General features: G+C 45.6%; 1 protein-coding gene across 5 annotated transcripts in view; it reads right to left on the bottom strand.

Moving 5' to 3' along the window:
- The window catches only part of CRPPA (CDP-L-ribitol pyrophosphorylase A), a 300,601-nt gene that overhangs the window by 208,757 nt on the left and 78,240 nt on the right, over positions 1 to 13,604 (bottom strand). For all 5 annotated transcript variants that reach the window (XM_083186792.1, XM_083186788.1, XM_083186789.1 and 2 more), the window contains 2 exons: positions 6,040 to 6,144; positions 2,835 to 2,880 (listed from right to left, as the gene is read on the bottom strand). In XM_083186792.1, the coding sequence (XP_083042918.1) occupies positions 2,835 to 2,880; positions 6,040 to 6,144 (151 nt within the window). The remainder of the gene's footprint in view (positions 1 to 2,834; positions 2,881 to 6,039; positions 6,145 to 13,604) is intronic.

Below are 13,604 nucleotides of genomic sequence, written 5' to 3'. Positions count from 1 at the left end.
TTTTAGTGCATTTGATGGCCGCGATGCCCGCGATGGGCGCCGTGCTAGGTAAAGAGTACCAAATCAGGATATAATGCAGGCTAATGAGAGTATAACCAAGTACACAAAGACCCGTATTACGCTCTAAATACCATCGGCGCAAAGGTTACAAAGCAGCCACAGAAACACGCACAGCCCAGTACAACAGATGCTACCTGTCACTCATCACCAAATATATCCCAGCGAACAAACCAAAATAAGACTCTGAAGTCACCAAAAGTCATATAAATTCGTCAAGTAACAGACAAATGTCAAAACAACGGCAAGTCAATGAGCGGTGGGGAACACAGCACTGCCCAAGGAGCTGACATTCCACGGATTAGCCGGGTGTAGCAATGGTCAAGGCCAGACTCCTGGAAATTGAATATCCAGAGGCTAAAATGATGTTTACGAAACCAGAAACCGTAGTCGGCCAAAGGAAAGTGGGAAAATGCACAAAGCTAAATGACTCTGGGAATACAGCGCTGGTGCCCCTAGGTGGATATAGCACTTGGTTGGACAGAGCAATCAATATCCAGCTTGTTGTCAAAACAGAGGCTTCCAGGAGCGTGAACTATACAACTCTCCATAGACCACTTGGTCCCTATACAGCGATACAATTGTCCTGCAGTATGGTTGGGGGTTACTGACATATGGTGATAACTGCTCACATACACATGTACATATACAATGGGCCACAAAAGCTTTTATCCTGGCCACTGTATATAAGTACTGAGGCTAGACATGGCAGCCATGAGCTCCCAGGTAAGACCTCATGTGCAATAGGGGGGATGGGTGTTAGAGAAGCAGGGTAGTAATTCCACAATGCCCATGGGATATGTAGGGAGTTAGGGCCAGATGTATCAAGCTTCACGAAGTGATAAAATGGAAAGTGATAAACAGCCAGCCAATCAGCTCCTACCTGTCATTTTTCAAACCCAGCTGGTAGCATGGCAGGTAGGAGCTGATTGGCTGGTTGTTTATCACTCTACATTTTATCACTTTTTGAAGTGTGATACATCTGGCCCTATGTGACATAGGACTGATCCTCAGCCCGGAACAGTTGTACTATTGCAGATGTAAAGACACCTCTCTGGTGTCTTACATCTGCATGCGCCCTGTATGGGAAGCAGGTAGGCAGTTCCCATGGGAGCAGCCCGTCACCACTGCCCCACACACCCCATCCGCACTGCTAGGCGCCCCACACCCCCGCCCCCCACCCCACCCCCCTGGCCGCATGAACAAGCAGTTCAGTGCACCTGCTCGCCCCAAGCAGCTGCGTATAACAGTATATGCGCATGCAAAGTCGCTCGCCATCGGTCCCCTGCGCGAACACGCAGGGTATCATACAAATCAGAAAAAGGTCCTTAATCTCCATCTACTAAAACCTCCCTACGATCCTCAGTTTCTTTAACTTCCTGGTACAATTTAAAGGTTCTCGCGAATGGTTCTAGTCCCTTCTAATAATATTAATATGTTGTGGTTATGTGCTCTCTATATAACAATGATTACTGTATACACAATTCTTCTTGTTATAATTCTTATTGTCATCCACAGTCCTTCATTGTCTCTCTATAATATTTACAAAAGTAACTCCCATTGTAGCTTTATCTGCTGTTCTTTAACAATAAAATATGTAAAAAAAATCATGGCTCATGGTCACAGTGATTGCCAATGTGACTAGCCCAGGACACATATAGTACAGGAGCACATCTGATATGGTTACAGCCAAGGCCTTCCCAACAGCCTTGTAGGCCCTGGGAAAAGCAGTGCACTGGGGCGTCTATACACCAATTCTCAGGACCCATAAGTCCCTGCTGCGGTCTCCCCACATTCTTTGATACAGTGAATAACTGTCATGGTGTATAGCTTGGACTAGCCCCCAATCAGCATGCTGACACACAGTCACTGTCTGGCTGCAGGCTGGGATGGCAGGAAGAGATTTGTGTGACCACCACCTGCCCCTGTTGGGAGGACCCTAGGATTTTAAGGCCCTGGGCACCTGCCCAATATGCCCATACATGAAGATTGTTCTGGCAAAAGCAGGAGATGTGACCAGTTTAAAAGTAAAAAATGCCTAGAAATCAGTGCAGAAGGTATATACGATACATTAATAACTAATAAAGGCAGAGAGACTGTAAAACATGATTCATACAAGACGCAATTACAAACTTCAAGCATGCATTGACAATCCTGTTTTATTATTGCAAACCAATTGCTCATTTCACTGTAAGCATCAATATTACAACATTATTAGCATAAATGGGTGAGGCTTAGCCGCATACAGCCAATCAGATGTGATCATACTGATTGTTACTTGCACCTTAGGTCAAGTACCTATAAATATTCTTCCCCCAAAGACATCTGCGCCTGTTTCCTGCGCAGTGTGGACACCCCTATACAGTAAGGTCATTAGCAATACTGAGCCTATAGCTGTTGCTAGCATCAACGATATCACCCTTTGGCCACGTCCCCCAGGGAGCCCGGAGAAGATCAGGGCAGTCATGCCACTGAGCCCAAGTTTAGGAATATAAATAAAATTAATCAAAAATGTTAATAAATGGCCCCCTATAAAAAATAATGTACAGGTCACCGACAGAAGCCATTGTTAGAAATCCTGTATGCAAATGAAATGATACATATTCTCAAACTACTACAAAAGTGTTAGACCAGAGTCTCCTGCTTCACACAGGGAGAAATAAGGAAAATAAATCAGGGTTTTATGCTGTGACAGCCACAGGGCATGTTAGGGTTAATTACAGCACATATGCCCTGTTACACCATACTATTTACAATAATAATAAACACACACTTACCCTTAATAATTGATTCAGCTGCATATAAATCTCGTTTGTAGGTCACCTAGAGCACATATAAAAGTCATTAATTACAGGGAACAGGAAGGGATTAGAAGTCAATAAAAGAGAGCCCCAAAGCAGCTATTTCTATAGGTGACAATAAAATCCTGGCTGTACATTAATAAGAGGATTATGCAACACACAGAAGAACAGAGACGTCGATGCTTGGAAATTTATTTAAATATTTCTCCAGACTGATTTTGATGGGGATCAATGACTAGACTTGGGGAACATTTTTATTTCTGCTGTACTTGCACGCCACATACTGGCACTGAGGGCACACTCTCTAGGGTTGTCACCTCCTCCACTTAAGAATCACTGTGATTTGTCTTTATCGCATCAACTCACTGATACGCTGTGCCCATTATTAAAGAAATAAATCGGGCAACTCAAACCCACTCAGAGGCGCAATGCATTCTATTACTAAGGGAAAGCTACCATGGCTGGCATGGGGGGGCTATTCTGTATCTGCAACCCCTCCGACACATGGAAACCCCCCCCCCCCCCCTCCATGTGTACCAATATTGCCGACAGTCGGAAATATCAGCACATTTCGTCAAGAACAGGTCGGATTTACATTCGACCGCTGAAAAATTTCTGTCGGTCTTAAAGCCCATGGATCTGCAAAAACTTAGGACGATTGTCAAAAACAGATTCACAATTTACCAACCGGTTTCAAAAAGTTCAATCAGCGTGGACGATAATGTGGCAGCATTGGATATGCGTGTGCCAGTATTTCTGCATGGCGGAAATATCGCACACATTGAATACCCTATGTTGAACTACAGATGTGTCCCCATACACCTGAGCTCTATATGGCGCAAGTGGGCCGCACCAAACGGTGTAGCGTCTTTTTAATGCGATGAATGTCTAGCTGATATATAGTAGTACACAGCCTAATTATTACCTCTCACCTATGTAACACCCACAACACACGGCTGCTGCTTCTTACTACTGTAACCGTTTTTAACACTTAGACCACTTACTAGTACGATGCCTTGGTGCGGATGGGCTTGTCCTGACCTGGTGGGGTTCTGTTCTCTGGACAGGAAGAGTCTTAGGGACCCATTAGATGAGGCCACTTGGTCTCAGTTGTTAGGCCCACATTTTTGGACAAAATTATGCTAAGCACCTCAATTTTGCTCTATGTTATATTGCAGAGTTTATTATATATATTACTAGTTAAAAGCCCTTCAAAATGACGGCTTCTGCAATGTACTTTCACTTTGAGCTGTGACAGTTTTTATCCCACAAACCCTCCAGCCCACCCCCATTCCCTATCTGCTTCTACCTCCGATCTCTGTCTTCGCAGCTCCCTATCACCATATCCAGCAAGTTTTAAACGATTAGTGTCCCTGCAAAAATTGCATTCACTTTCTGTTGCGGCATGTTTTTGCACACAAACAAGTCATTTGAATGAAATGCAATGAGATTTAGGCACCCCCCCACTATCCACACACGTTCGCCACGCTTTGGGGTGGCGTGGATAGTGGGGGGATGCCTAAATCTCATTGCATCTCATACAAATGTATACCAAAGTCAATGGCATCTCACCCTATAAAATCGTATGCGATCACATGCGATTTTGCGGTGCGATCTCATGCGATGCGATGCAATGCGATCGCACCCGCGGCCAGAGTGAAGTGAATAAATTACATAGGGAAATCGCATTGCATGCGATCACATCGAACACAAAAATCGCAAGCGATGCGATTTTCTTATGCAGAATCGCCTGCTAAGCAATTTGCTTAGTGGGCGCCCTGCTATTACAGGGCGCCCTGTATTTACCCAGCCAAGATTACCAAAATGTTTTAGCTTTATTATAAATGTACAACAAACATATTATTTGAACACTTTTATTCAATCTAATAAAAGAAAGAAAATCATTGATACAGACTTTTGTGTTACACATTATTTGTGACACCAGAAAAGGTGTATAAAGGACCTTTATATATTCAGGGCACCACTCCACAATTGTCTATATACCTTGTGTTTCGTCCCTTGCTAACAGGGGAGTTTGTGGACAAGGCTGCCTTGTATTGTGCTCAGTAGTATATATAACCTTTTAAATCAACTGGTGATGTCAGTGTCTCAAGGGGCCTTATTTTGGTTCATTCTTTCTGACAAAATCCTTCTTAGATGGACAAAACCATGTGCACTGCAGGGGGGCAGATGTAACATGTGTAGAGAGAATTAGATTTGGGTGAGTAATTTTGTTTCTGTGCAGGGAAAATACTGACTGCTTTATTTTTACACTGCAATATAGATCTCACTTTGAAGTAAAACCCCACCCAAATCTAATTCTCTCTGCACATGTTACATCTGCCCCACCTGCAGTTTACATGGTTTTGCCCATCTAAGAAGGATTTTGTCAGAAAGAATGAACCAAGGTGACTGGTGATGTCAGTGGCACACGGTGATTGGTAACGTCAGTGGCACACGGCGACCGGTAACGTCAGTGGCACATGGCGACCGGTAACGTCAGTGGCACATGGCGACCGGTAACGTCAGTGGCACATGGCGACCGGTAACGTCAGTGGCACATGGCGACCGGTAACCTCACTGGCACAAAGCAACCGGTAACCTCACTGGCACAAAGCAACTGGTAACCTCAGTGGCACACAGCAACCGGTAACCTCAGTGGCACACAGCAACTTGTGATGTCAGTGGCACACAACGACTGGTGAGGTCAGTGTCACATTGCGACTGGTGAGGTCAGTGTCACATGGCGACTGGTGAGGTCAGTGTCACATGGCGACTGGTGATGTCAGTGTCACATGGCGACTGGTGAGGTCAGTGTCACATGGCGACTGCTGAGGTCAGTGTCACATAGATGACACACATTTTGTCCCAGTCCTGCATAGAAAGGAAGCATTCTGTAATGGAGGAGACTGAGTAACGTTGTAGTTTTTCTCCGCGGAGGCCACCTTACCGGTTTCCACCACAAAATGTGCAAGTGCTTAAAGCATTCCACACAGAAAAAAACAAACCCATGAACCAATTAGAGAAAGTGCACATGTAACCTGCAGTATAATTATGCCACGGGTGGCATTCCCACCTCCAGTGAGTGCGGCCGGTGGCACAGCATCCGTCTTGAGTTTGCAGGAGCTAAGTGTAAACCAAACATTTGGTGTGAGGTAACATCCAGTAATGCTGTATTTACCTTCCAGACATCAGGTGGTGCTTCAAGCAGCTTAGCCTTAGTGTTACCGTACGCCAGAGCCAAGTGTAAGCACTCCGTGCCAAAATCCAAGTCATGCTGGGAGCACTGGGGTCAGACAACAAAAAAAAAAAGATATAATAATTTAGTCAAACAATTTGATTAAACAAAAATGATATAGTTCCATTTTGCATAAATATGCCTCAGTTGTGTCTGGCTTCACCTGGATATACGCACAGTTATATAAGCAGGATACGCCCTTTCTTGGGGCTATGGAATCTACTCAAATGCCTTCAGTTTCCCTCTTTACGAGGCAGAAAATTGCTGCAATTTCTGCAGATTGCAGACATTTTGGCATCTGAATAGCAGGGAGTTCACTGACACCTGGGATCAATGCGTATTCACATGTGTGTGTGTTGGCTGCAGGATACAGAAGTCATAAGGTACATACATAAGAAGACAATAGGGTTCAGATGTAATAGGGTGTGAGAATCAAAAAGTGAGAGATGTTTAGAAGAGTTTTCCCATTTTTTTTAAAGTGGCAATCATTTACATGGCAAAATCAACCTGGGTTTTCAGTGTAGATAATTGCTGCTTTAATTTTTTTTGAAAACTATCCCAAAATCTCTCAATTTCTGAGTCTCACACTGTATTATATTTGGCCCTAGATAGACATTAACCATTTAAGACAATAAAGTCTGATAATTTGTTATGTCTATTTAGTGCATGACTACCAAAGGAGCAGTGAAGGGACCACACATTATGTGTTTAAGTGGTGCTAATACTGTGTGGTATTATGTGTATAAGGGGCACTACTACTGTGGCATTATGTGTATAAGAGGCACTACTACTGTGTGGCATTATGTGTATATGGGGCACTACTTCTGTGTGGCATTATGCCTATAAGGGGCAGTAATAAAATGCGGTAGTATGCACATAAGGGGCACTACTACTATGTAGCATTATGCATATAAGATATAATACTACTGTGTGACATTATGCACATAAGGGGCATATAAGGCCACTGTGTCATTATGTGTATAAAGAGCAATACTACTGTGTGGTATTATATGTATAAGGGGCACTACTACATAGTAACATAGTAATTAAGGCTGAAACAAGACGTTAGTCCATCGAGAACCTATCTAACTTGTAACTACTGACGTGAGTAAGTCATATCTATAGTATTCCATTAGTGGCCAAAAATGTATCCAGTTTTTATTTCAATTCATTAACAGTAGTTGCTGTAAACACCCCTCCGGCAATGAGTTCCAGAATTTTACTCCTCTAATGGTGAAGAATCCTCTTCTTAAATCAGTACGGAATTTCTTTTCCTCAAGCCTCAGTATATGCCCGCGTATCCTAAGTATATAAGTATAGGCCTGTTAGTGAACAAACCATGTCCCAGTTCCATATGATTCCCAATCCTGTATTTGAACATACTAATATCACCTCTCAACCTCCAGTTTCTCCAGTGAAAAGATATTCAGCCTGGTTAACCTATCTTTGTATTCTAGTGATTCAAGACCTTTTACTAGCTTAGTCACCCTTCTCTGTATCTGTTCCAAGTCATTTATGTCCTTTTTAAGGTGCGGTGCAAAGAACTGAACACAATATTCCAAGTGTGGTCTCACCAATGCCTTGTAAAGAGGCACTATCACATTGGCATTCCTTGAATCCATACCCCTGTTAATGCATGCCAGTGTCCGGTTTGCTTTTGCTGCTGCACTTGAGCAGTGTGCACTATTACCCAATTTTTCATCTATGATGACCCCAAGTCCTTCTCTACAGCAGAATTCCCTATAATAACTCCATTTAGCCTATAATGCTGCTTTCAGACCGCATAACTGGCTTTGACCCTGTATTTGGAAACGTTTCCAAAAACGGGTCTGCCAGATAAAACCCCTTTCAGACCGCAGCACTTAAACGGTATATTACCGTTTAAGTGCCGATTTTTTGACACTGGCAGACCCGTTTTTGGAAACTTTCCAAATACAGGGTTAAAGCCAGTGCAGCCTTCAGCACTCCCCTCCGTGCAGCTCCCCCCCCCCCCTCGCGTGTCGACCGAGCGCATGTCGACGCCCCCCCGCGCATGTCGACGCCCCCCGCGCGTGTCGACGCCCCCCGCGCGTGTCGACGCCCCCCCCCCCCCCCCCCCCCCCCGCATGTCGGCGCCCCCCCCCCCCCGTGTCGACTTACCCCGTGCCGGTACCTCCGTTGTGGACTGCAGCTCAGTATGCTCGGAAAGCACTTATGAAAAAAGTGTCTTCCAGAAAATGGCTGCCCCATAGGAAACCCAGTTTAAAAAAACTGTCTTCCGTATGGGGGCAGCCATTTTCTGAAAGACACTTTTTTCATAAGTGCTTTCCGAGCATACTGAGCTGCAGTGCCGGGAACCACAACGGAGATACCGGCACGGGGTAAGTCGACACGGGGGGGCCGTCGACACGCGCGGGGGGGGTCGACACGCGGGGGGGTCGACACGCGCGCAGGGGGTGTCGACACGCGCGGGGGGGGGGGCTCCAGTGCTGTGAATACTTAATGAGCGCTCATTAAGTATTCACTGTGCTGAATTTAGGACCCAGCTCATTGGCTGGGTCCTAAATACCGTTTCTGAGCCGATTTTTTGGCTAAAATACCGGTTCAGAAACGGGTAGGACCCTGCATTTTAACCGGTTAGAAAAAACTGCATTTTCTAACCGGTTAAGTGGGACTGGACCTTTCAGACCGCACACATTACCGTTTTAAAACGGTAAAAAAACGGCAATTTACCGTTTTAAAAGTGCGGTCTGAAAGGGGCATAAGTAGCTTGGTCATTTTTGTTCCCATAATGAATTACTTTACATTTTTCATAGTTAAACTGCATTTTCCACCTTTCCAGTTTATTTAGGTCGCTTTGTAGTGTTTCGACATCCACTCCTGAGTTAATTTCCTTACTAAATTTCATGTTGTCTGCAAATATTGCAATTTTACTCACTGTCACTTCCAATATCATTAATTAATATATACTAGGTGATTCATCACGCCCTACGGGCGCTCTTCACACCGTCATAAGGGGCTGCGCCCCCTTAATTTGTGAACATTTGTATATGAGAAAGATGGTTAGAATTGTATGAAAGATGGCCTGTATTGCAACTTGAGTTATAGGTGAAATGTGTTAAATAGAGAGCATATGATTTGGAAGAGGGAGTGTATTGTATTGTTTAATTAAAAAGCGGTTACAGAGTAAGATGTACATTGATAGTGTGGAGGGTACAGTAACATTTGTGGGTGTGGGGAGGGGGGCTGTGTGTGCATGTTGTTTAGGTGTGTGTGCAATAGTATAGTAGGGTGTTTCTGAGTCAGCGGCTCCCCACTGGCGGAGGTCACGACACAGGAAAACAGGAGGCTGGGTAGTGATAGGGGTGTGTGGGCATAAGGGGGACTAAAGAGGAGGGTGGGAGATACTGTGCAGCTTCTGCCAGTGGGTGAGGGTCCAGCGTGGCACTACAGGAGTACAGGATGGTGGCCCTTAGTCAGTGTCTCCTCCTACTGGGTGGGAGTTCGGGTGCATGAGAGCAGAAGGCTGGGCTATGAGGCATGATAGGGGCATGTGGGCAAAACAGCGTCAGCGACTCCCCAGTGGTGGAAGTTACGGTTCAGGAGAGCAGGAAGCTGGGTAGTGATGAGGGGTGTGTGAGTATACGGGGGGACTAAAAAGGGGCTTAGGGGTGCCGTGAATTGCGGGAGGGGCGCGGGGGGTGCCGTGAATCAAGGGAGGGAGGGGGCGCAGGTGTCGGCGAATTGCGGGAGAGGGCGGGGGTCCGCAAAGCGTGGGAGGGGGCGTGAATTGCGCGAGGGGGGGGTTGCGAATCGCGGGAGGGGGGGGTGCGCGGGGGGTCTGTGAATTGCGGGAGGGGGGGGCACGGGGCGCGATGAATCACCTAGTTGGTTATATATTCTTGTAGAAGGATGGTAGGATGTTGCAATCATTCAGAATGCATTTACATAAACAGTAATAGTAGCAGTAAAAGATCTGACTTAAAACACCTATAGTAAAACAGAACAGGTGTTATATATTATACAAAGAATTGGTTGATGATGTCTAGGTTGACGTGCACATAGTTGATAGTTGTCACTGGAAAAAAATTGCTACACGAAAAAATCAACACAGAAAGTTCAACACATGTAAATGTTGACATAAGTGTGGCACTTCATCGGTGTCCATGTCGACACATGAGAATGAATATGAAAGCATTCAAAAAAAGAAAAATAAATCTTCAAAAACTCATGTCAACCTTTTTCATTGTCGACCATAGCCGTGCATGTGCCATTTAATCCTGGGGTTGCTTTGAATCGCGCGCGGGGGTGGGGGGGGGAGGGAGGAGGGGAGGGAGGAGGTGAGTGGTGCCGCGAATCGTGGGAGGGTGGGGCGCGGGGGGTTGCAGTGAATCGCGGGAGGGTGGGTGGCGGGGGCGGGGGGTTGCCCCAATGACAGGAGGGGGGGTCAGGGGTGGGGAATCGCGGTTGGGGGGGCACCGTGAACCTCGCGAGGGGGGGCCCCGGGGGTTGGCGGGAATCGCGGGAGGGGGGTCGCGGGGTGCCGCGAATCGCAGGAGGGGGGGTGTAACGGGGTGGGGCCGCGAATTGCGGGAGTCACCGGGGGTGCCGCGAATTGCGGGGGGTGTGCTGCAAATCGCGGGAGGGGGGTCGCAGGGGGGTGCCGCGAATCGCCACAAGAAAAAATCAACACAGAAAGGTCAACACATGTAAATGTTGACATAAGTGTGGCACTTCATTGGTGTCCATGTCGACACATGAGAATGAATATGAAAACATTGTAAAAGTGAAAAATAAATCTTGTCAACCTTTTTCATTGTCGACCATAGCCATGTCAGTGTTTTGCATGTGCCATTTAATCGTGGGGATGCCGTGAATGGGGGGGAGGGAGGTGCATACCTCTTAACATGACCCTCTCCAGGAGGGACGCATTGCTCCGTTTCTGGACTTTCTTCTTAATTTATGAATTACCATCACCTGTGCTTAAACACCTTTCTTATCAATTACCCTGTTTAAAACAGGTGATGACAATCATAAATTAAGATGGAAGTCCACAAACAGAGCATTCTGTCCCTCCTGGAGAGGTTGGGAGGTATGGAGGTGTGGAGCGCTCACCTGGTGTGTCTGGTGAGTAGCTGTGTCTTTGCTGTGTAACATGGAGAGGGTGTCTGCCACTGTCTGTGGGCTCACTGGGCTGGTTCTCTGTCATGTGAGTCAGTCATGTGAGCGTTACAGCTTCAGACACACTTTGAGTGACAGATGTAGCCAAATATATAAGAGATACTACAGTGTGGTATTATGTGTATATAAGGAACTACTACTGTGTGGTATTGTGTGTAAGGGGCACCACTACTGTGTGACATGATGTGAATAAGGGAAACTACTAACGCGAATAAGGGACACTACCGTGTGACATAAGGTGAAAAAGGGACACTACTATGTGGTGCAATGAGAATAAATGGCACTGTTATGTGGTGTTATGTGAATGAGGGGCCCTACTTTGTGGCATTATGTGTTATTATAAGAAGCACTGCAGTGTAGTGTAGCATAAATAAAAGACACTACTGTGCGGTGCAAGAAAAGTTATCGATTACTCCAATACGGAGATGATTCATAATGCAATACAGCTTTATGTACTCAGTTTGCAGAATATACGTCTAGATAATTTACAATAACCACCACCAGGATCCGGCACAAGCTGCTGGATATACCTTGCCTCTTCCAAAAATGTTTAGGATGTTATCATTATCATTCCTAAGATAGCTTTATCCAGCAGGAAGTATTCTGTAGTGTTTTGAGTCTCAAGTCTAGAATGAGTGACACTTCCGTTTTAAAAAAACAATTAAAGCCCTCATCTCTGTAACAGCTCTCCTTCACATGGATCAAAGGAAGAACAATAGGGGAAGAGAACTGCCAAACACTGAGGATCTTCTGGCTTTACATCTCCACTGACTGCTCCAGGGATTAGCAGAACTACATGCTGGAGTTTGCCAAATATAATGAGATGAAATAAATGTTAATGTCGCCCACTAGGATTGGCACAGATGGTAAAGAATACTTTGGCTGCTAAAGGACACTGGTGGTATTTCTGTGTATGACGGGGTTGTACACCACCATGGGAAACAAATAATCAATATTAACTCTCGGAAATCTAAATATACTACACTAGCAACCCGCCCCTGCTTTGTCTGGGTACATTTGTTCTAGTAACAGTGATGTTTGTCAATAATAAATACAAAATGAGTGACTAATACCCCTTTCACATCGCACTTTTAAAACGGTATATTGCCGTTTTTTTTCCATTTTAAAACGTTTAAGGCTGCAATGTGAAAGTGCCAGAGTTGATTTACCGGTTAAAGTTAACCGGTATTTCAACATGGTTAAAAAGCAGAGTCCTACATGTTTTAAAGCCGTTTTTTTGGCAGTTTGAACAGCTCTATTTCAATGGCTTGAAACGTGTCCCTTGGGAGTTAAACGGGTTGAATATTTGAATGGTATTAAACGATTTTTAAAACGGTTTTCACCTGCGATGTGAAAGGTCTCAAGGCTCGGACCCGCTTTAAAGTCCCATTTAAGAATACCGTGTCATTACCCATTTCTGCAATGTGAAAGCAGTATTATAAAATTGCTTTATAGACATTTGTCGTTGGAGTTGGCCATGGGAAAAACATTCCCCACTTAGGTCAACTCCAGCTACATTATTGCCGCCCATACACAGTGTGATGTACGGGTGCAATGGGATGTGTGCTCCCGAACACATCCATCACACAGCACATAAAGTATGTGTGCTCCCGAACACATCCCATCACACAGCACAAAGTATGTGTGCTCCCGAACACATCCCATCGCACAGCACATAAAGTATGTGTGCTCCCGAACACATCCCATCGCACAGCACATAAAGTATGTGTGCTCCCGAACACATCCCATCGCACAGCACATACAGTATATGTGTGCTCCCGAACACATCCCATCACACAGCACATAAAGTATGTGCGCTCCCGAACACATCCCATCACACAGCACATTAAGTATGCGCGCTCCCGAACACAACCCATCACACAGCACATAAAGTATGCGCGCTCCCGAACACATCCCATCACACAGCACATAAAGTATGTGCGCTCCCGAACACATCCCGTCACACAGCACATAAAGTATGTGTGCTCCCGAACACATCCCATCACACAGCACATAGAGTATGTGTGCTCCCGAACACATCCCATCACACAGCACATAAAGTATGTGTGCTCCCGAACACATCCCATCACACAGCACATAAAGGTATGTGCGCTCCCGAACACATCCCATCACACAGCACATAAAGTATGTGCGCTCCCGAACACATCCCATCACACAGCACATAGAGTATGTGTGCTCCCAAACACATCCCATCACACAGCACATAAAGTATGTGCGCTCCCGAACACATCCCATCACAGAGCCCCGAACACATCCCATCACACAGCACATAAAGTATGCGCGCTCCCGAACACATCCCATCACACAGCACATAAAGTATGCGTGCA

Source organism: Crinia signifera, chromosome 5, assembly GCF_055691185.1.
Source record: "Crinia signifera chromosome 5, ASM5569118v1, whole genome shotgun sequence".
In the NCBI taxonomy this organism is placed as follows: Eukaryota; Metazoa; Chordata; class Amphibia; order Anura; family Myobatrachidae; genus Crinia; species Crinia signifera.
This window is presented reverse-complemented; position numbering and strand designations above follow the sequence as displayed.